At 22.1% G+C, this 26,402-nt stretch overlaps 1 protein-coding gene across 5 annotated transcripts in view; it reads right to left on the reverse strand.

Annotated features, from left to right (window-relative positions):
• Positions 1-26,402, reverse strand: part of LOC129615469 (embryonic polarity protein dorsal) — an 83,983-nt gene that overhangs the window by 38,868 nt on the left and 18,713 nt on the right. The window contains exon 1 of one of the 5 annotated variants that reach the window (XM_055530699.1): positions 4,204-4,418. The exons of the other annotated variants lie outside the window; for them this stretch is intronic. Within the exon in view, the coding sequence (XP_055386674.1) occupies positions 4,204-4,228 (25 nt within the window). The 5' untranslated portion in view covers positions 4,229-4,418. Of the gene's footprint in view, positions 1-4,203; positions 4,419-26,402 lie in introns of those variants that run through there. 5 annotated transcript variants of the gene reach the window in all.

Consider the following 26,402-nt stretch of genomic DNA (forward strand, 5'->3'; position numbering starts at 1 on the left):
ATGCGTGCGCACATAGAGAATGAGAGAAAATTTGAAATTCTCTCATTTTCTATATTTTTCTAACGCAGCTTTTTTTTCTCTCTCAAAAAGTTGAATCAACTTCAACTTTATTACGAAAATTTTTGAAGGTGTTATTTTATACTTTAAAAAAAGTAATGTAGAATTCCGTTTTAACTTTGGATCTGCGATGAAATAATATAAAAAAAAAGGTCAACACTTTCACAAGAGCGGATGAACCTTCATGAGAGTAGTAGATCAGAGTAAGTAGATCATCTTAATGCGACGTACCAATGAATTCATTTTAAAGGAGTTTTGAAATTTTAATTACTTAAATCTTATATAAAATTTTAAAACAATTTGAGAATAAAAAATAAAATTTTTGATTTATGGCAGCACTGCCAATTTTAGAATTATTCTAAGATAAATAAAAATTATTTTTAAATTTATAAATAAAATTTTTGTTTCTTTTTTCTAATCTTGTTTATTTTTCAAATAAACTAAAATCGAAATCATTTTTAACATTAAATACTAATTTTTATTATGTAAATGATTCGACAAAATTGTGTTTATCTTCACAATATTTTGTCAACCATTTTTATAGCGTAAGTTGATGAGTTATTATTGCGGTTTTGATTCTGTCTTCTACAATATATGTAAATATGATTTTGTGGTTTTTAATTTAACTAAAATCACATGTATAGATGATGACTAGTCAAATTTTATAAGATATCAAATTAATTTATTATATAGGTAAATCTAATTATATATAGATTAAAAATGACTAATGTTAAAGAGAGGGAAACGATAACGCAGATTTAAAAATAACTATAACTAATAAGTTATTAAGTGAGTTAATTAAGAATTTATGAATAAAAATGAGTAACTTAGAATATATATATATATATATATATTAACTGTTTTATTATTTTGTTGCGTATGTATGATTACCACAAAATAAAGAATAAGGATAGGTCATGTTTTTCAACAATAACACAACAGACTAGTTTCTTTTCTTGATATTTCAATGCACTAATGATTAATCAATAAAATTTAAGACTTATAATAGTTTATGTATAAATTTTGTTGGAATATTATAGTTTTAGTGTGAGAATGGGAACGGTTGTAGAAATTTATACTAAAAATAATTGTACATACTTTTAGGTGCTTCTCATATTTTTTGCTCATGTAACATGTGTTTAAACACCAAAAGAGAAAAATCATAGATAACAGAATAATTACAGAAAAAAAATTTACTGTCGTATAGTTCTTGGTACAGGGATACAATTATTGGCAGTAGGACATCTATACGCGAGTTTTTATAAAATATTATTATTAAAATAGGTCAATCAGTTATTAAAAGATTATTATGAATCGTAATTAATAAAAACTTCATGAACTGAATATTCATTTTAAATTTATGCATATCTGTAATTCTATGGTGTTAGTCATCTGTTAAATTTATTTAATTTTTTTTTAACAAATTTATTAAAAAAAAAATTCTGAAATTCTTTACTGCTGTTATTCAATAGATGATTGAATTAAAACAAAAATGCATTATAAAATAATATATTTTTTAACCCTTTCATGCCATTAGTTTAATTAAATTTGTAATTTGTTTTAGTTTAAAATGGTAAAAGTAGCAGGTATATAATTCAGGAAGACGTTTCCGTTTAAGAAATAGTGACTATTTTTTTAGTTTTGACGTTAATAAGGATTAAAGATTTTAGGCAAAGCTTTCTATATTCAAGTTTGTTTTTGTATAGTTCTCAATTTGGGCACAAAAGACTTGATAATATAGAAGAACTTGCTGTATGCGCTAATATATTTTAAGTCTGAATATGTTTGCATGAGTTTTTTCTATACTTATATGTTCTGCCTTATAAACTAAGGGTTTTACTATCATAACACTAAAATTATAGCCGTCAGATTAAGAGAAGTAATTTTTTTGAGCAATCACGTCAAACAGATGTTCGAAGTGTAAGAGGCAAAGAAACAAATCTGAAGACAAATTTTCTCGCTTTCTATAAATTCTACCAATTAATTTGACCATAAGGATGTTTAAAAATTTACGAAAACTCTTAACGATTGCATTCCGAACCAAATGTAATGCAATTTTGAAATATTTTTCTAAAGTAAAGCACTTTTAAATTGAATTTTTCGCTTTTATTTTGAATTTTTTTTAATTTTATATTATTTTTTAAATAAAAAACATTGACGTCAATTCATCAAAATTATCATTGAAGTAAATGAATAGCATCCATTCTGTTTCCTATTTTTATTTTTCTTTTACTTTGGTGTTTTGTTTTTGTCTTCTTTTTAATTTTTAAATGAGTTCAACAATAAATAATGCGGTACCTATGCTTTAATATTATTGGAAAAATTATTTTTTTCTTTTACATTATCCTTTTTTTTTATGCCATTAAAATAACAGCATGAAAAAGTGTTTTATTAAATTTCTATAATGTTTCAATGTTGTAATTTAAAAGGATATTGTTTGTTTATATTTACATACATAAGGATGTAAGGATATTCAATGTGATAAGTATATTAAAATTTTTTATACATAAAAAATAAAGCTTTAAATTAATGATTAATAAAAATTCTAATAAATGAAATTTTAATTAAAAAAGAAATTTTTTTAAAGAGTAAACATTGCTCTGTATATATAAGAGAACTTGTGTTTCTTGAAAATCGAACATCCTCTTTAATTTCTACATTAAATTGTCATTGCAGTCAAATCTAATTTTTTCTTTTTTTATGTAATTTTTTCTTAAAATAAATAATTTTATTTTTTTTAAATTAAATTATTGTTAATAAATGTCCTTTAGGGTATCTTTTTCAGAAAACCTCCACATTCAGAAATACATTACACTTTCTTTTCAATCATCCCTTTGCCTTCCTTACACTATTTTAAATCTTATTGTTGTTGACGAAATTTTTGATTAAATATTAAAAATATTTCTTATTTGCGAGGATAACAATATGTTGGTTGTCCATAATTGGAATATGTAAAAATATTCTTCTGTCAAAAGCAGATAATAAAAAATTTATGATGAAGGATTAAAAAAGGAAATTTTAAGTTTTCACATATGTATGTATGTATATGTGTATATATGTATATACATAGATGTTCATAAAAATAGATTTTAAAAATAAATTTAATTTTAATTGTGATAAAAGAAGAGTAAATGTGTATGTAGCAATGAAGAAAATATTTTTATTTGACAAATATATTAATGTTGTGTTGTGTACACACAATTAGAAATTAAGTATGTATTTATTTTTGATGTTTTCATGTAAAGGGAAAAAAATTAAGCTAGCAAATTTAATTGAAATTTTCATTTAAAATTTTTTTATTGATTTACAAAGCTATTGAAATGCAAGCACATTGCAAATTACGGGTAATAATAATAAGGGGACATTGAAGAGTAATCAAGTTTCAAAGATTTGGGAAAAGAAAATTTTAAAAGATTTTCTTTGACAAATTTGAAGAGTAAACTTGAAAATTCGAATTACGTAATTAAAACTTTGGTTTAAACTGAAAAACAGACAAAATTCTCAAAATGAGAATTTTGAAATAAATTAAAAGTTGTCGTGTTCTCTTCTGGCATTCAAAACTTTTTCAGATTATGAAAACAGAGTTTTCATATTCCGAAAATATGAAAAGAGTTTATGAATTTTCGAAATTAGGCTTTTGCAACTCAATTTTTTCTACAATGACCGGGTATCATAAAATGCTATAGTAAACCAATAATTTTACGGCAAATAATTATTTTGCGAATTTATGTATAACACTTATTTTTAGCTTTAACATATTAGAAATTTAATTTTTTTTTGAATAATTAACTTTTATTTAACCTAGTGTTAAAGGGGTTTAATAAGTGTTTCTCTTTAAAAATTGCAATTAAATTTTTTGGCTTGAAAGAAAAAATCTCTTATTTTATTTACTTAATTAGTCTCTTATTTTATTTAATTAGTCTCTTATTTTATTTAAAATTCCAAAAATTCTATATTTGTTATACGGAAATAATATTATTAGAGCAAAGTCAACTTATTTTTGGTTAGTAACAGAATAGAAAATTAAATTTATACTTAATTTAAAATAATGATTGTTTAATAAAATAATTACTATATTTTTTAATTAAATATTTAATTTGTTCATTAAATTATAAAAGGATTTTAATGAAATCGTCTATATCATACCTTTAGAATCTTCGTCTGAATCCATTTTAAAATTTAAAAACTCAATTTTGAATTAATGAATATTATTTTTAAATATTTTTCTAATTTTTAGAATTTGAATGTCATACTTTTCTAAATAACTAAGTTTATTATTTATAAAAAATAAAGTGAAGAAGATTTATATTGTTTAAATTATAGTTTTCACTATTTTTCTTATTCTTACTATTTAAATAAGTTAATACAGTTCAAAATTTTTATTAAGATTTTGATTTTTTCAAATTGATTTAAATAATATTAAATAATTTCTCTGTAAATATAATAAAATTTTTATTTATAAATTTAATTAAAATATTCGTGAATTTTTGTTCTAATTTCATAAAATTATGATAAAATTTTTAGATAAAAATTAAAATTATTGCATAGTAATAATGATCCAGGTAACAAAATTATAACAAATTTCTATAATAAAGAAATTATAACAATTATTTTTCTTCATTATCATTATTATTAAGTTATAAATTAATATTATTCGGTACTTTTTCTTGAGAATAAAAACAAATTATTATAAAATACATCTACAATAAATCTACATTACAATGTAATATGCATATCGTATATAAGTATATAAAATTTAAAATATCGCCATAATAACAGAGTTTAAAAAAAAACGTGACAAAAATTTCTATTTCTGAGATAAAAAGGTATAACACTTTTAACATATATACATATATATACGAAAATATAAAGTTATATACAAGTATAGATATAGTACAAAAAGTGACCAGATGTTCATTTATAATTCCAATGAAAAATTTAGTCGCATGTTAATGATTATCGTACTCTCAGAATATAAAATATAATAATTATATTATAATTATAATTCAAAACGGTATTACTCATAAATTTTTATTTATTTAAAAAAAAAAATTAGGTGCTATAAAAATTAATATGTAATATTATTTATATTTTACATTAGACATATGATACGTGTACAATATTTCAGTTTGACTTGCATAGAAAGTATTATGGGACTACACGGCTTAAGTTTTTTAAACTTTTCCTTCTCTCATATGTGCCATTATACTCTTCTTTTACTCTTTCTCTTTGACTTCGAAAGGAATAGTAGATATAAAATATAAGCCATTTTTTGTTCGAGGTAAAATAGGATAAAAAACTTCACTTAGATAATTTTTGGAAGAAAACAATAGAAATTACTTCAAATTTTGAAGTAACTCTAAAAATAATTATAAAACTGATAATTAAGAATAACATTAAGGTTAACATTAAAATTCAACATAATATGTGTTTGTTATATTGTATTGTCAATATGTATTAATATAAATAAATTTAGAAAAGTTACATAAATACATTTTAATATAGGGTTGGAAAGAAATGAGAAAATTTAATGAGAGAATTAAAAATATATAATGTCATGCTAAGTAATAGTAACATGTTAATTTTATTCAACATTTTGAAGTCAATTAAATGATCAAAATGAGTGAATTTTCATATTTACATAAACACATATACATTATATATAAATATATTGAATAGTGTTGCATATTTTTTGCATGTCAAGTATGAAAATACAAAAGAAAACTGTTATCATACTACAACATCACATTACATTATATTTTTAAAGCATTTTCTAAAATCATTCACTTTAGAATCCTTCAGTATAAACTCTAATTGATACAGAGAGAAATTTGTTTCAGAAGTAATATGTATAAAATTAAATGTTAGAGGAAGAGCAAGTAATTGGAATATTTTTATTGAATAAAAACTTCATTGTGAATTTTATTATTGTGAATGTCTATGCAATATAATTTGTAAAAACTCAGTTTTAAAAAGAGTTTTTTAATTTAAAAAATAATTTGTCTAACAAAATTAACAGGAATTTTCAAAATTACATTTGATATATGTATATAATATCTTTGAAACTTCAGATTTAAATAAAATCTGTGTTAATTTAATTAATCACAAATAATTAATTTATTGTTAGCTAGTTTAATTTGTATTATTTGTTTTAATTGAATAAAATTTAGGATCTTCAAGAAGAAGTATAATATGTAGGCTTGCACATAAAAACTCGTTTAAATTGGAATTTTGTCAGGGGATTTTTCTTTTACATTTTTGTATAAGTTATTTTATATGAAATATTTTAATTAGATACTTATTATTTTTATCTTAAAATATTTCCAAAATTAAATGTAAATAAATATCTGTTTTCTTGTTATTAAGTAAATATTTTTATTATTTTTAATGTCTATGTACTAATTATACTTATATATTTATAATTTTTATTAGTGAACGTGAATTGAATACATTATTAAATATGCTAATTAATATACGGTGAATTAAAAGCAAAATTAATTATAAAGAAATTTGACGAATTTATTTAAAAAACAAATTAAAATTAAAAGGGGATTTTTTAATAAATAATATAAGATATTAAAAATAAACAGAGATGTAAGAAAAATTTAGTGCCATGCATATTTCTAAGAAAATGAATTATTTGATTTTGTTGTCATCTCAATTCAAATAATTTTTAGAATTCCACTTGTATGGCAGTAGTATAATATTGAAGAGAGAGATTGAATTTCAAGAGAAATCTGTAATAAGAGTAAAATATTCTTTGTTTGAGTTTTTATTTTTTTAAATTGTTTGTATATTTCGAATACCTTTCAGGAAAACGTTTTACATACAAATAATTTTTAAATTAATTGATTCATTTTCGATTTTTCTAACTTCTTAGTAAAATTGACAAGAATTAGACGAGCTTTAAATTTATTATTTTATTTGAATATTTTTAAAAATTACAAAAAAAAATTTAATTGGCATTAAAACACTTGATGCCAGTGACATTTGTATATTTGACATTGTAACATGAAATTGCTAATATTTTAATAATTCTATTAATAATTTTAATAATTATAATAATGCTAACATTCATAATCATATATATATGCTATATCTATGTCTGTGAAGGATAACAAATAAGTTTTGTGGCATTGTATGCAAAAATTCATACATTGTATACTTATTTTTCGTGTTTTGAATGCAAAATTTTTTAAATTTCTTTAAATTTAGTTAAACAAATTAAATTTATTTTCAGGAATCACAACAACTTTTGAAAAATACTTTGATAAGTAAAAATACTCTGATTGAATTTTTTAAAATTCATATCAAAAATTGTCATGTAAAATAATTTGGTTTGTCAAACAATTGAAAATTAATTTACATTTATTTATTTTATTTTTTTTTGTAATAGTTTTGAATTTTAAAAAACTTGGAGGTTTTCGTTACAATTTTTACAGCAAATCAGTGACAAAAAAATGTAAAATGTAATTTACATACTTGTATGAATGAAGAATTGTTTTTTAAAATTACATTAATTTTCTTGAATACTGACTAGATTCTAGGAAGAAATTTTTAATAAATTTTTTTTTCCATATGAGTGAAATGCAAATTAGACCGTAAATTCTTATATATTTGAATTTATTTTGTAATATGAAACATGTATGTATATTGTGAAGGTCGCGTTTTAAAATATAATTTATTATAATAATTCCAAATAATTTATGCGATAATAATTACAAATAGTAGCGATATTATTTAATAGTTAATTTTTAGAATATAAAATGTTTGCTTTTTTTTCAAAGACGCGTGAGGTGCGAAGATTTTTAATTTTTTCGCATTTTATAATTATAGAGAATTATTAAGTAATATGATAATTGGTTTCCGAGCTCAAATAAAAATTAATGCAAAAATAAAAATTTGTTATGCTAAGATTGCTTTTGTTTATATGATGTTGAACTATTGGAACATTGTAAAATATTTAGGATATTATTCGCTCCAAAACACTTTAAAGGAAGATTTTGAATTTCGGAATTTAATTGTAAATGATCTTTCAATTTAAATTACAAAAAATTAAAGGGGACTTATAGTAAATTCTAAAATTTGAAATTAATTTTTAATAAAGTAAATAAAATTTAGTGTTTGCGATTAGAGAAAAAATTGGAATGTTTTAAATTTTTGTAAGGCATGTATTCTTGTTTTCCTTTGTTTACTTCGGTATAGAAAAAATTTAGAAAAATTTTGAAATAATTTCGGATTTTTATCGATCCGAATGCGCAGATAAAAAGACATTATGGAAGAGGAGGACGATACAACAAAGTTGACAGGATGGAAAATGTATTACATAAAGCGTGCTAATGTTTCGAAATTTTGCATAAAATCAGGCGAAATTTTTAATTCTAATTTGAATTTATAGGAATATATTATTATATATGTTGTTTGATTAATGTATACATAGTAACAATAAAAATAATAATATTATTACAACGATATTGCAAGTGTCATAATTATTGTCACACGATTAAAATATTTTTTTTTTACAATTAGAAATTGATGATCGTCTGAAAATTTGATTTTTGTTATAAAATTTTGCAAGTGAATTTTAAATTTTAAATTTATTCACTTGTATGAGATAATATTATATTAATTCATATGAATTATTAGAAATTGAATAACTCACGTGTTTTCATAAAGATATGAAAAGTGTGCAATAAAATGCACGTGATTTTTAAATACGGTTTTAAAAACACCTTACAACCTTGAATAGAAAAAATTTATATTGAAATTATGATAATTATTTCTTTTTTAATTTATTTCATTTGTTTGTAAAACCTCATTTTAAATATTGGTAAGAATTCATAATTAAATTTACAATGTTCAAAATTATTAATAAAAATATGTAATGTAATTTAAATAAAATTTTATATATTTTTTTTAATACTCGTATTATAAAAAATGTCTTTAATATGCAAATTATTTTTATAATTTTATTGTTAATAAAATAGAATTTTGAGCTCGCCTTTACAAAATATAAAATTAAGCGTGAATTTAAGACTAAAAGTATTTTAATTATTAATTTTTTTAATAAATAAAAATAACCTGTTTGAAATTTAGTTACTTGTTTGTAGGAGGTTATTAAAACAAAAATTAATAGATTGCAAGTTGGGTAATTGTCTCATGTTTTTTGCTGTAAAACGTCAAAGCTATAAACTTTAATATTTTACATGTTTTGAACAGATTTAATGAGTTGTCCAATTTAATTCACATAATTAAAGTACAAGTAAGTAGCCCGACTAAGACAAAAACAAAGCCAATTGGAAAATTATTGAACTTGCGCATGGTAGAATTTTACTTTTAATTATTTTTAAAAAATATTTTAAATACCACTATTTTTTTTTTTTGAAAAATTACAACTGTGTAATTAGAAATTTTTTTGTGATCTTAATGTGATCAATTATAGAGAATTACTTTTAAATAATATTGGATTTGAATTTTAATACACAATAATTTGTGATTCCAAAATCTTTATAAGTAAGTACTCTAAGACTGTATTTAAATTTTTAATTTATTTAAAGTTTAACAATTCATTCAAAGTGTAATTATTTTATTTTGTAATTTAGCTGTGTTAATAATAAATATTAAGATTTCAGTGTTTTTCGTCTACCAAATTAATTGCATTATTTTATTTGATGATTTCGTATTAAAAATTTTTGTTGTAATTTAGATTTCTAAACTGAATTTGATTTAAATTCAGAAAACAACACTTTCTGTTTGACACATTGAACATGTTAAATTTTACCCGAAGGATTTTTTTTTCTCAAATTCTCATAAAATGACGAAAATATTTTTGAGCAAAATCAAAAATAAAATTTTAAAATTTCTTGATCAAAAATACAACGTTTCCTACAGATATCGTTTTGAAATAAATCCAAATATCGTTAATTACATTCACCTAATATCTACAATAAGAAAGTTACTATAATAGTTAAAAAGAGAATTACTATTTCGCATCTTTTCAACAATCTTCCTGATCACTTTGATAATAATATGAAATTCCGCTTCCTCTTTCAATTTCATAATGGTACGGGAGAATAGTCATATAATACTCAATAACACTGATATGGTAATCATAATAATATTGGTATATGGTGTATGGAAAGAGAAATAAAGAAAAATAAAGTTGGTTCAAACCAATGGTTTGTATTGTAGCACTTTTCCCTTCAACAAGTGAAAATACTGCTTTTAAAAACAGTCTATGTATATCCACCACACTATTAAAATTATTTTCATTTATAAACGAAACTATTTCTAGCATTGCATATATTTAGGATGAACCATTTATGCAGTCTTTGAAATAAAGCAAAAATTAATATAAACAGGGGTTAACATAATGCTCGATTTTAAGGGTTAATTGCGTGAGTTAAGAAAAATAATTATATTTTTTAATGTCGTGGAATTTACCGTTAAATTTTTGCGTTTATAGAAATTTGAAAAAGCTTGCGGTTTCAGAAATGCAAATTTTACAAATTTCAAGAGGCCATAACTTGAGAGGGGGTGGAGATGGAAAAAAATTTTCTTCTAAAGAAATGAACTACTTGTTAATGTCTAAAAGCCCCTAAAACTTCAAGCTTCTACAGGCTGGGGTCTAGAAGAAAAACGACATCAAAAATTTGGAAAAAAAGGACTGTAGATAACGGTAAATTTGAACGGCCATTTTGTTTTTCTAAAGTTTAACTAAAGTATACCGCGGTAGGGGAAGCAAGCCACTGCCTTTCTGCGTTTGCAAAATTTCAAAAAAGCTTATGGTTTCATTGCAACAAATATTTAAAATAGGCCATTTTTAGTGCTTTGAGGGGGTATAACTTCTGGAGGGGGGGAGATAGGTAAAAATTTTGTTCTACAAAAATAAGTTTGTAGTAAAGATCTATGTACATATTAAATTTCAGCTTTCTATCTTTAAGAATGTAGAAGTTTTGTAAACAGACACACGGACAGACGGACGGACGGACGGACGGACAGAGTGAAACTAATAAGCACTTTTTTTCAAAAAATTTTTGGAAAAGTGATAAAAACGTAAATTCCTTTAAAAAGTGTTAAAAAGAAAAATACAAACGCAATACTAATAGTGTACATATAGGAACAGTAAGTAAAGTACTCATAAAATAAAGTACTCATAAAATAACTTGTTGATTGTTGACGACTATTGAATAGACTGATAATAAAAATATTAAAAAGAGAGTAATAATAACAGACAAAGCGAAAATATTACTCTCTTCTACCGTTGTAAATCAACTTATATACTAGTAGTTTGTGGAGAATTTGGTGAAAAAAATGAAATGAAACACGTCAGAGATTAAGATATGTGTAGGTACGTATAAAATATTATCGAAGTATGGATGGATCAAATAAAAATTTCATAATATAATGTTATTAACGTGTTTAGGAGCACATATCTATATATATGAATTTATTAAAAAAATTAAAAAGTAAAAGTATATTGATTATTTAAGAAGTATTTTTTTATTAAATGCAGAAGATTCTTTAAAAAACACTAGAAAATTTAAAACACACTAGAAAATTTAATTTCAACATTTGAAATTCATTTCGTCTAAATATTGTTAAGTTATCGAAATTGTTGCAATTACGTATTCAAGCAATATGTAAGTAAAAAGTTTAAAATAAAAAAATTTCTTACAGTTTTAGTTTGTGTTCTTAAATTTTAACTTTAATTTTGTAATTAAAAATATTTGTAGTAAAAATTTCATCTGACTCTGTTCATTGAATAGAAATTTTGTCAAATTCTTTGGATGGTTGAACATTATGTAGAAATTAAGTTGGACTTTGAATGGAAAATTGTCATGCAAATTTAATAATTTTTTTTAGTAAGTACCTATAATTCAAATAGAAAGAACTGGTCAATAGAATAAAGGTTTAATTTTTGGGTAATTAAAATGAAATTTGCTATTTAGTTAATTAAGCATTTTTAAATTTTTAAACATATTTGGAATAAAAATCAGGAATAAATTGTTTCAAGTTTCAACAATATTTTGTAGAATGAATTTTTATTTTGTATTGCACACGAATTTAATTTTAAATTAAAATTATTCATTTTATACATTCTATATATTAAAAGTTTAATATTAAAAAACTGGTTATTTTATTTAATAAAAATTTTTTTATATTTTGTTTGGTCTAGCTAGGATGGGCTCAATGTGAACATTGCAATAATAAACAACAATTTGTAATAATTAATTTTAATACTTGCGTACATCGAAACAATTTCTACTATTGCAATATAGAATTAAAATTAATAACTTTGATGGCAATAAATTAATAAATTAAAAAGAAAATAAAAATACGAATTCCAGTTACAAACAAATAATTTGACCAGTAGTACAATTAACCATATATACCTACTAACAATAATTTAGAAACACGTGAATTTATAAGTATGCAATATGTATATTATTTTATTTATAATATAGTGATTATAAATTATCACGTGTTTTACAATTAATTATAAATTTAAAATCAAAGGTCATATTACAAAATAAAGAAATAATTATAATATAAATTTTGATAATTTTCTAATACACCTACTAAAGTTTCAGAAGCTTTGTTTTGTTATTTGAACTGAAATTTAAAATATTTTCTACCACAATGTATAATAGAATAAATGCACTCTAGTTTTATTTAAGAATGCATCTGAAATTGAACTATTGAGATGAGAAAATAAATTCATTTTGGAAAACGCATGTGATTTTTAATTTTTTTTTTTACAGTGTATGAATTTTTAAGTGCTCAAAAATAGCGTTGCGTATTCGTACGTATCGAGATTATGAAAATTATCGAAAAATTTCGTATGACGTATGAATTATGAAAATTATCGAAAAATTTCAAAATTTTAAAGCAAACTTTGAAAGATGCTTCTACTAAAATATATGATAAAAACCTAAAAAGCAGATCTAATAAAATCAGATTAATTTGATTTGTTTTCAGTAGCTAAAATTGAAATTGAAGGAGTGAATAACTAATTTGATATTAGATCTCTATTGTGATAGACATGAATAGATTTTTCTTAAGTTGATTTTTGCTTCTCTTTATTTAATTATCTCTTAAATTTTTAATCATCATAGAATAAAAATTAAGGTTTCACAGTTGGTTCATTTCCATTTTAGACTATTATTTTATAATTTATTGTAAGCAACAATATTCGAACTAAAGAAATGGCGTTTTCTACTCAAAAAAATGTTTTAAGGGCTTATTTCTTTATAAATAACTCGTATTTTGTGAGTTATAACACTGTTACAGCAAATGAATGATGTATATACAATTAAATTATTACCATGATTCATCATAAATACAACCGAGGGTTGTAATTTTTAAAATTATAGCAAGACCTAAGCTTTACGAGAAAATCTAAGATAATCTTTACAAAAAGAATTATTGAAATTCGATTGACCAATAATTTGTAGTTTAAAAATAAATTAAAAGTGTAGTTCAATTACTGAAATAAATTTGGATAGGAACATTTTTAATTCCGACATTTTAAAAATTTTTAATAGTAAAATTGTTTTTTATTTTCACAATTAATCGAAGTCAACCAACAAAAATTTAACTTTACTTTCTTTAAGAACTAATTGAACCATAGTCAAATATTATGTATCAAATAATATTTACACATAATTGCTAAAAAAAATTTAAAAAAAATCCCTCCAAATTTTGCCCTTATTTCGACTGATTAAAATCTTCTTATCGCTTTTTATAAATAAGTATATATACAAACAATTTATATTACAAAATTCACGAATATTTTGAAAATTCTAAAATTTTATTCTATTAATATTTTTATAAAAAGAAAATTTTAAATATCAAATAAATTAAATTTAACTATTTGATTATATCTAAAGCATTCTATACTAAATTTTTTATTTATTTCTTATTAACAACAAAAAAAATAATGAAAAATAAAAAACATATCGCGATTTATAATTTTTTATTATTGTTTTTTTTTGTCATACATTTATAGTAATATTTTTTTTTTTCATTATAATTATCTGGTTTTCGCGGAAAAGCTTTTAAATTAAAACAAAAAAGTAAAATAATTTTAAATAATCGCTTTTTGCCTGCTGGCTATTTTAAAATTTTTATATACTAAAATATGTACTTATGTTTTAACATGTGATTAATGTAATTAAATAGTAAAATTTTAGTATAACAAAAATAAATAAATAAATAAAATAATTAATGTAAAAATTAAAAAAAAAAAGCAAGATTTTCTTTTGTTTTGTATTTATTGTAATTAAATTCACTATATGGTAACAACAATGTATTTAACTATTTAATAAAATATAAGAAACGTACAAAAGTTTACAAAATTTATTCACAATTGAAGTGATAAATTTAATAACAAAATAACAAATGAACAGCTAGACATAATGACAAAATCAGTTTATGGCGCTTATTTTTTTAAATTTTATTTATTTGCGCGGCGCAATTCAAACAAGTCTTTAATCTTTACTTTAATCGTTGCTAATCAGTATTAGTTAAAATTATTATTTTTATTATTAAATTTAATGTTAATTTTATTCAATTTTTGAAAAAAAAAAAATTAAATTAATTTTATAATAAGCTAGATTTTTTTTTATATGAAATTTTTAAACACTCTTCATTTAATTTATTCATAATTCAATTACTTTTTAATATTACAGATTCACTTTATTAATTATTTGAAAAAAAAAATATAAAAATTTTTAATTAATTAAATTTAATAAAATTTTATAATAAAATTGTATATTTTAAAATTTTCTGAAATATTACAAAAATTTAAAAAAAAAAATTTAAAATTTAATCTCTTTTCATTTTTTTTTTGTATATTAAATGTGCGATTCACAGAGAAATCTAAACAAAAACTGCGAGATAATATTTTTTTCTGAATAAAACAAAATCAAATGAATTGTATGTATACAAAATATAAAACATTTATAAAATAAAACAAAAACAAAAAAAAAATATATAACAAAAGTAAAAGCTGGTATATACGGGGAAAGAAAAATCAAAATTGAAATATACCGTACATATACTAAAAATAAGTATACGAAAATATATTTGTATATTAATGTATACATATGACATGAATATGTTACGGCAAAAGTGCGTATTGATTCTAGATCAATTGTAAATTATAAAGTTTCAAATAAAGATAGAGTTCAGTAAATTTGAATTGTTTTCGTTGATTCGAAACTCATAATTGTATAAAATTCGTATTCATATATTAATTGAGAAAATTACATTTTATATTGAATAAGAGAGTAAAATTAGAGTAGGCATTTTCTCATTTTTGAATTTTCATACTTTTATAATTAATATACATATATAAATATTTGCTAAAAGCTCATATTCATATAAGTGTTCAATCATATAGTTTTCTGTTTAATGAAAAAATATAAGATATAAAAATATAAAAAATATAAAATTTTATATTTCATATTATAAAATATTTCATATTTCAAAAAAACGAATTTTTCGAGTTTCCATATTTCGAATTCCATATTTTTCTAAACTTCAGTTTAGACGATTCGACTCAAACATAAATTTTTGAATTCATTTTAAATATAAAGCATATATTAAGAACGATAGAAAACATAAAATTCGAATTTTCGGCACCTTATATTTTCGAAACTTCAAAGCTCTTTCAATTTTCAATCAATTCTACAAGCTGATGGTAACACGCCATGTCATCACAAAATATTGTTTTTCTTAACTCTGCGATCATTATGTTAACGTCTCTCTTAATTTTTTTTTAGTTTAATCCTAAATCTATGCAACTACTTGAAATATATTGGTATATGGACAAAATACGTATAATTAAATAAAATAGCACTTTGTTTTTTAAAGCAATATTTTCACTTGTTACTGGGAGAAGTGCTATTATATAAATCACTTGGTTGACCTAATTTTATTTATTTTGTTGTTAGTAATTACGTTTAATTAAAATTTATTAAAATGTTTAGATGAAACGTAACTGATTCTGTTTTGATTACACATGAAATACATATTTATTTTAATTTTTACGCTTTCGTTCTTTCAATTAATAGCAACAGTACGATCTTTCATTTCCAAACATTCTCTAAATTCAATATTAATCAAATTGGAATTTTAACATTTTACGAATTTAATCATACTTATTTTACTTGAGCTTCACTTAACTAAGAGTTTACTTTACCTATATTAATGTACCATCATTGTCCGAATTGGTCAAATTCATCTAATTAATTTAATTCTGTTACCGTAACAATAACGCATACATTAACAAGAAAAAAATTGTAATAATAAGAAATAGAAATTAAATAAAAAAAATTTAATACCATAATTTTGTATTGAACAAAACTGGACATAAAAACTTTACATACATACATATGCATGTATATATGTATTATGTATTATAGTTGATATAAATACATAATAAGCGCACTGGCTACTGCTATACATAATAATCTATCTATTAATGTACATACAAACAAATTTATATTATAAACAATAATTTTACAAAAATAATAATAATAATGAAATTTATTGTATTTAAAGCAAATAAAATGATCATAAGAAAAAAAAATTTAAAATGTTAACTATATACTCGTATATATGTACATAGTATACAGGTAGAGTGCAATAATAAACTACTACTAAGAAATTATTGAAAAATAAATAATCTAAAATAAATTAACATTTAATACACATACATACACATACATATAAAATATTCACCTATATAAACAATAGTTTATTTTATATTAAAAAATTCATTTTTAAAACCACATTCTTTATTTTATTTATTTTTTACTTTTTGGTATAAAAAACTAAATAATTATTTTAGTAAATTTACTTATTTATATACATACGTATACATTATGTTTATAGTATGTATATGTTAATTCCAGTTAATACAGATTGTAATTGCTTAAAATACATACACACACAAAAAAAGTGTTTTATAACACTTAACTTATAGTTTGAGTAATAATTGTTCTGAATTACTTTAAGGTATGTATGGATATTCCTTGAAATCGGAGTTATTTTACTATTATTAGTATTAACACACAATTAAGCAAGTCAAAAGAATTCTCAACGGAGAACAATATTCATGATTTATGTAACAAACTTTGTTTTGGTTAAGGCTGCACTGTCAAAAATATTAATGCAAATTTATAAAACTTAAACACAAAGAAGAGCGGCAAAACTAAAGAGCAGTCATTAAATTGAAACTCAAATTTCACTGATAAGCTAACTTCATAAAATTCATTAATCATACCAATTTTTACGAAATTCAGCTTATGAGTTCCACAATTGCTTAGCTGTGTAGTAATTAATTTAGTATAATTACAATTTAAATGCAAGGTTCTGCGAAATAAAATATTAAATTCGTTAAGAATTTATCGGATATCCGTTATACTTCAAATTTTATGTTCATGTGCATAAGTTAAAATTTTCGCATTTTATTTACAAAAATTAATTTTTTAATTTTCTGTACCAATCTATTTTATTCAGCATTATGATAACAATGGTAACATGAACGTAAAATTAAATTTGTAACATCTTGCTCTTTACGAAATAATATTGTATCAAAAAACAAAATTTCTGGTTAATAGTTTAGTTAAAGACTACTTATATGTATTGGTTTCGTATACATATATATATGTACATATATTCAGTTGATCATTAATTCTCATTTCTGTAAGGTGCACAAGATAATCACTATAATATGAAACAGAAGCCGTATTATGATAGAAAAACTTGAAAAATCAAAACAATATTATTAAAAGTGAAAAAGAGAGATGTTAAAAAAGAGTAAGATGATCATATAATATATACATAGAGACTGCGATAGTACAAGCCCGAGATATATATTTATGTATACATTAAGTAAAAACGAAAACCAAAAGCAAAATGTTTAAGGTAAAAATTAAAATAAACTTCGGTTACAAAAACACATAAGAAATTTATTTGCGATAATAATTATTTAATTATCAAATTATTCTTTCAAGGGATTATTTTATTTACTAAGACGTCATCACTTGCTGTACTCGTATGCAGACTCAGAAAGACCAAATAACAAATCAAAACTAGTTTATCTAAATAAAAATATTTCTAATTGATTGCATTTTACAAATGAGTCAAATTCAAAAGGCATTAAATTTAAAGTCTTAGAGAATTTTTTGCCCCTACTTTGAAAACTTCAGTACTTTACAGCTGAAAATAACATATAAAATCTTAAAACAAAGCAAAGAGTCAAGGCAGAGTCAAAACAAAATTCATATAATTTTAAAACATATTTAAATTTCTTATATTACACATTTATTTTTATAATTTTAGCAACATTTTTGCTGATAACTGATAAATCACATCATAAGTCGCTACTTACATACAATTAAACTAAAAATACAGGAAAAGAAATGGAATAAAAATTTGTTTCAAAGATAAAATATAAAATAAATTTTTAAATTTTTAAAAGTTTTTGAATATCACACAGTTCAAGTTTTTATTAAATCTATATACAATTATATAATTAGAACTTAATAAGCTAGTGTGTATGCGAATGACCCGTGTACATTTTGAGTACATAAAAAATACGCTTAATAATAAAGTGTAGATGGATTTAGAATTACTGAATTTATTCAACCATAAACAGCAGAGAAAATTAAGTTTAATTTACGTTATAGATATGCAAGTATGTAATGTATGCAGAATTTATTTTTAAGTTAAATGCAGCTCTTTCTATGTAAGCCTTGTAGGGCAAATAACAAAGAAACAAAATGTTTGTTTGTTTGATGTTTCTAACTCTTTAAATTCTGTTTTAATCAGACAATTATTTATTAGGTTAAGTAAAAAAAACATAAATAAAATTGTTTTACTTTTTGCAAAGTTAAAAATGATATAAAATTATAATTTAGAAATAACAGTTATTCGCGTAGTCTTATATAAAAAAATCGTTCCAACTCCCAAAGATTGTAAGTCGGAAAATTTTGACCGCAACTTTTAAATTTCACGCTTATTTTCAAATTAAAAGAAATATTTAACCTTAAAATTTTATTCCTTTTCAATAATCTTAAAATCTCCGGCGGGGTTTAATGGGTTAAAAAAAATCAAATTTTAACAAAATATTAGATTTTGTATGAAATTTGTCAACAATAAATAAAAATTGGGAAAAAGAAATGCTTTTATAAAAAATAGTTTGTTAAGCTATGAAATTTTTTTTTCTTTTCGTTGTTGTAAATTTTGTACGTGCAAACTGCCATGAAAGTTCCTCGCTTGATTTTTTTATATATTTTTTTTGTTGTCAAAATGAGTAGGTAAACGAGTTATATACGCGATAATACACAGTAGCTTATTATAGCAATCAATTACGTTTTAGCGATTTAGAATTTGCAATTAATTACAAAATTTGGTTTTTCTATATTCTTAATAATATTGCAAAATTAACAAAAAAAAATATAGTTAAACTGTTTTAAGTTAGAACAAGTTATGAAAATATTTAAAATAGAGTAGTGAAGTGTATTTTTAAATAAGCACTATATATGATGGGAGGGGGGGGGGGGGTTAGTAAAGTTATATTTTAATGTTATTCTTCCTTTCCTTTTAAATTGAAAATGTAAAATTATGAACAAAAAATTCTGTAAAGTAAATAGAATTTTTAATGCAGCAATGCTTCTGTAAAATAAACTTTGTACAATTGAAAATTAAAATTACAGAAAAATTGAAGTATATAGGGTTGAAAGGAGGAAGAACTAGTGTATGTTTTCATTTAACAATCTATTACATAATATTGTAAATGTTCTCTTTAGTAAAAAAACTCTCCCTAAATGACTTCAATTGTATGAATCACACTTATAAACAAATTATTCTGTATTTGATTTGGTGTTAAAATTTTATAGACTTTATTTAATTCGAAACTCTTGATTATTACGAAATTTTAAAGGTAAAGCTAAACAAAAACAACTTATACATATTTATGTGTAAGTACGTATATATACTCGCGTGTAAATAATCAAAATATAAAAATGCATAATACTTAATATTGTAGGTCATTCAAATCCGCTTTTTAAAGGTCGTTTGATTGTAATTTCTTCAAAAAAAAAAGACAAGAGAGATACAAAGGTATAATAAATAATAAAATATTATAAAAAGCGAACTTATTTTAGTACATAAGCATATTCGATGCATATTGTACATACACATACCTACATACAATGTAGGTATATATTAAAAATGTAAATGTATTTTTTTTATAAAGCTGTAAGGTAATACGTATTATATTAACATACTTTCAAAAATGGTGCAAGTATTTAAATATTTCAAGTATTACGAAAAATTCCGCGAAATCACCAATGAGTCATTTCTGTTCGTTTTATTGTATGATGTACTTATGTATCTCAAGTCACTAGCTACTACCACAATTTTTATATTAAATAACTCTCGTCTCTTTGAAAGTGAATTTTTTTATCATTGTTTTGGTATCTTTTTTTTTCTGTTCAATTTCAATATTTATACGTATCCGATTACATTAAAGTAGAATGTGTACGGTGTTACCATAATTGTTTGAATTCAATAAATTTTTTTATGCATTGTAATTTTCTCCAATATTGGAGTAGCATATTGAATTTCTTGAATTGAAAATTTTAAAATTCGAAATATCTCTTTTTTTTAAGATAATTACATAATTTTAATCCGATATGACAATAAAACTGATTAGTAAAAATACATAAGCTGAATTCTACAATAAAAATATTATTTTGACTCACATATAGTCTGGTAACACTTACTGTTGAAAAAATGAGTACCTATCTATCAACATGTTTGAAAGAAAGATATAATATAAAAAGTCTTCCTCACTCTTGATATAAAAGAATATATGAGAAACGGAAAACAAAAAAAATATACAAATTTTAACACTAATACAATTTAAAAGTTGTTAACCCAGTTGGGTTTTGTTTATAAAAATGGTATCGTACCAAAATATAAAAATACAAAAAAAAAAAATTTGTTTACGTTCGTTTTTTAATTTATTATAAATTTTCCTTTATGAGTATAAAATTTTTGCGGTTAACTTTTCATAATTTTTGTATACCCTACATATATGTGTACATATTTTTATAACAATAACAAGAAAACGTAAACAAAAATTGAGTAATTCAAAAACGTTACACTTGACGCTATCATCAGTTAAAAATCAATGTTATTTTATAATAACAACAATAGTCGTATATGCTATCTGTATTATATGAAATACAATTTTATATTTGCAGGTACTTGAGCTTTTCTGTTTTCCTATAACATTGTATAGGCAATTAATCTGTAATGGTGAATGAACGGATTATTACCAGAGAGTAATTAAAGCTGTTACAACTGGAAATGGAATAGAAATCAGACATCAATTTGATTTATTCAGCAATTAAAATTGCATTGCTGAATTAGTCAAGTTGATAGTAGTACAACATTATTTTAAAATTCAATTAAGAAATAGGAAACATAATCTTTAAATTGAATTAAGTATCAAATTTGGGAAATAAAGATTGTACTGCCACCTAATTATTTTATAAAATTTAACTTAGACCGTGGGTGGAAATTTCCATTTCGCTTATCAATTTGACCATAATTCTATGATTCCTAAGTTTCTAAATTTGGCTAATAATTATTTGTTAATCTAGTGTATTAAATTTTTAAAAAAGGACACCTAAAGTAGAATAAAATTAGGAAATTTGTTTACAAAATAAATTACAAAATTTTAAATTTAAACTTTCCATTATTTTCCAAACTTTTACTATAATTAATAATTTTTCTCTATATATATTAAAATAATCTAACTCTATATTGAAATGATTGTTACCTTTTCATTATATTTAATTATCTATAAATAATTTTATTAGAAATTCTTGCATAATTTTCCACTCAACTTAACATGTAACATGTTATGCACATAACATGCTTTAATATTATTGTAAATTTAAAAAAATGCAATTCTCTGCTCTATAAATAGAATTCACCTATAACATATCAATATGGGAAATATTTCAAAGGTGGAAAACCAATCTACGTCATAATTTTATAAAAAAAAAAAATTTAAAATAAGAAAAAGAGAAAAGAGAAAGATTATATCACTAGTGTGTAAGATAAGAAAAATTATACACAAATATTAGTTGTGAGTGTTTTTTATAGTAAGAAAATACCCAGTTTGTAAAAAGAAACGGAAAAAACAAAACAAACGAAAAATTTTTTAATTCACTTGTTCCTTGGTTTTCCTTCTTTTAAAATTTACTCTGTTTTACGCTCGCACTTAAATATTACACGAAAAATTATGAACGATAACAGTTTGTTGGTTTTTCCAAAATCAAAATGAATGAAAACGATCAATATATGAAGTTTTTCTTGTTTTTTTTAGTTGCGAATTTCAGTTCAGATTTTTTTACGTTTAATGATTTTTAGTTTTTTCGCTTTTATTTTTTTTTTTACTTTTCGTCATACAATTTGTGTCAGGGAAATAATCCGTACAACTTACGATTTTTAATTTATTACTAAAATTATGTTATCATTTTTTATTTGTTAATTTGTTTCAAAGTCAATTGAATTTTAGTTAAAATTTTGATAAGAAATTATCGATACATTCATTTGTTTAACTGTAATTGTTGAATCGCATATAAAAGATAAGATCAAATATAAGATAGAGACGATAAAATAATTATTAGATTTATTACTAGATCGATATTGAAAAAATAATATTTTGTAAATAAAATGATAAGAAAATGTGCTTAAATCAATTTCGCATTTGGTCAAGAGCATAAGAGGGATTAATAATAATGTTAAAAATAAATATAAACAAAAAGGGTTGAAATGTATTGGAATAGTAGAAATTATCTGTAACACGTGGCTTTTGATTGATTCATTCTGTTTGAACGTCAGTCAATTCTCATCAAACAAAATGTATGAAAAATGTTTGATATTAAAGCACGATCACCTTAACAGTTGCATTAATTTTAATTACATATTAATTTTTTTTAATTCAATTTAGAATATTTTTAATGTAAATTATGTTGGCTAAGGAAAATTAATCGCAATTCTAGTGCTTTGTAGACTATACTAAATACGTAAAGATTATTGAAAGGAGGTACGGTAGGTTCGTCACCTACCTAGTAAAGCCAATGACGTCAGAAACTGATTCATGGTTATATACAATAATCATACACCAGCCCTATGCTCTTCCTAGGAGCGAAGTAGGATAAAAAAATTGAAAGGAGAATTATACAATTAATTAGACTTGATTGTTTTATCGGCCTTAATTATGATTCAGAGGAAGTTCAATGCATTATGACATCATTCTGTGTATAAACAATTAAGTTTCTTCCTTAAATACGATTTCTTTTTAATAGTAAAATGGGCGCAAAGCCGATGCAATATGGTATAAACTACCGCCTTTTTAAAATTAATTAGAATACTAGAAAACAGAATTTTGAATTTTTTCTCAAATGGAAATATACAAATAAATAAGATTTTAAAATTTTACACTTTAAAAATTAATATCTAATAATTTGAACAAATAATTTATAATAATGCAATTAAATATAGATAGCATTGCCAATTTTAGCTATTTTTATACAAATAATATTTAAAAATTTGTACAAAAAATGTTGGAATATATTATTTAATTAGTGTATTTCTAAATAAAACCACGTGCAATTTTAATATTTTATTTCTAAATAAAACCACGTGCAATTAACTGATATGATAACTGGATTTGAGTGTTCTTAAACATACTTAAAACTAATAAATTTATTTAAAGATTGCTTCCAACATACTCGTAAAAATTATTATTGAAAATTTTAGGTGAGTAAAGTTAGAACTAAGCTTAGCATTTTAATATTTTTATATTATTCTACACGAGAATAATGTGTAGTAATTAGACATTATTACAATTAGTTCGGATTGTAATATGTGAAATATTAAATTATTGTATTGGTAAAAAACGGTCGCGTTTATATTTCAACAAAAACTTGTAGATCACGTGCTGAAAATTTTACTTTTTCTTTTGAAAACTTATATTCTATCTAATAAGTTAATTAGAATTCAGTTGATGTTATTTTTTCCAAATGATTTGGTTAATAATCTGTATATAATTATTAAATTAAATAGAAAATTAAGATATGATTCAACTATGTTTTCAGTAGAATAATTAAATAAAGACAAATTTTTTTTATCTTGAATTAAATGGTCATTATTATGCAAATTTTCTCTATAACTTTTTTTATATTATTAGAGTTTTTCAAGAAACTAATAAATAGAATATTGAATTTTAAAAAAATTTATTTTTATTTTTTGTTATATAAGAAATATTTTATTAAAATCAAAATTGTTATTTATGACGTGTTAAAAAGAATGAACTAATAAAAGTTCATCAGCCATATAGTATCATTTCAAACAAAATAATAATTAAGATATTAAAATTAGAATTTATGTAATATAATAATTTGCTGATATTCCAGAATATAGATTAAATTGTATGAAATTTGGATCTTGTAAAAAAATTTAAAATCACAACTTAGAACTTGAAAAAACTTGACTTAGACGATTTTTGCTTGTCTTCGCAATTTTAAATATAGAAAGGATACAATTTCTGAAATCGTTATTAAATAATTTTATAGCATATACATATAGGTACCTATTGTTTTTAATTTTAACCCTTAACCAAACGTTTGGTTATACTTTACATAAAAGCTTAATGTTAAACTAAAATTGTATTTTTAAGAATTTTTATCAGGCAAAAGATTTCAATCTGATAATAAAACTTGATTTTTCAAGTAGTTGAAAATTTTTCTTATAAAATGAATGGTATAGTTAGAGATGGCGCTTAAATTAATTTAAAAATATAACTATAGTACATGTAATAAAATCTTTTTTTATTGCGTACGTGAACTCACATATTCTAATTGTAAAGGAATGATGTAAATCAAAAAATTTTTACTAATGTTACGGAAATTAAATTTCTGATATTTTTTAAAAAATAATTTTTATAACATTGTATTATTATAGATATTTTTATTAAATAAATGAGGTTGAAAAAGAATAAAAATTCGTGAATGATATTATTGAGTCATAAAATTATACGTCACATACATACTTTGAATTTCTTAAATAAAAAATTGAAAACTACAATGAGTGTAATTTAGATAATACATCTGTGCGGAATATATAGCATTATGTATAGCAAATAAACATGACTTTCAAATTACATACAACAAAATCATCTCAAGCGTATATTTTAGATTTCAATTGATCAGAATATGAAAAACCGGAGACATACTTGCAAGAAAAAATTGTCTATAAGAAATTTTACTTGCACACATTTTTAAAAATTTGTCAAAGTTTCAAATCAAATTTGACTTTGTTAAAGAGCGTTTTTTTTTCAATTTGGCAATACTGTACACATAAATTTTTAAAATTGGTTTAGATTAATATTTTGAAGTATTGTGACACTGTCAGAATTAATAATTCAAATTTCGAAACACTACATTATAAATTTTAATGGAGTATGGGATTCTTTAAGTGATAGTAGAATTTTTTTTTAAAACTCTTTATGTTGCATATTTTTAGGGATGACACGAAATAAAACATGTTGTTTTGATCAACTTATCCATAAGTATATCAAATGTGAATCCCAAATAAATATTATATAATTATATTGCTAGTTTTACATATAATAATTGTAAAAAATAACCATAATAATTTTGAATGAAATAAAAAAATTAAAATGAAAAAAATATAAATTCAATGCTTGTGCCTAGCACATGTCAATATAAATCATCGTATAAGTACCAATTTAAACACACGATTTGAATTTTTAAACAACATATTTTTCTAACAATTATTATGGATGTGTTTATAACTTGGGTATAGTTCAACAAACGCTGTATAAGAACAAATCATACTTAAAAAATAAATAAAAACAAATTGAAAATATTATTGAAAACAAAACCGACTAACAAAAATAAAAAAAATAAGCAGAAAATTCGGAAAACAAATATAACAATAAAAGTAAATATAATACTGCGGTTTTAAGTGACTTATAAAACCAAAACAATAAAACGTGTCAATTTAAACAACGCACAACACTTTTCAATTTGTGTTACTTATTTGTCGTATAACAAACTTTGGATTTGATTTGGAATGTTATTGGAAAAATAATAAAATATGTGAGACTCAGCTTGTATGGCAATATTTTATACTTGAAACATTGACTATCGGCAGTTGAGTGAGGTGTTGGTAATTGGGAGTAACCCGAAACTTTTTTGTTAGTGTTTTAGCTAATTTCATTACTT

The sequence above is a fragment of the Condylostylus longicornis genome, unplaced genomic scaffold, assembly GCF_029603195.1.
Source record: "Condylostylus longicornis isolate FDR11 unplaced genomic scaffold, ASM2960319v2 ptg000135l, whole genome shotgun sequence".
NCBI classification, from domain to species: Eukaryota; Metazoa; Arthropoda; class Insecta; order Diptera; family Dolichopodidae; genus Condylostylus; species Condylostylus longicornis.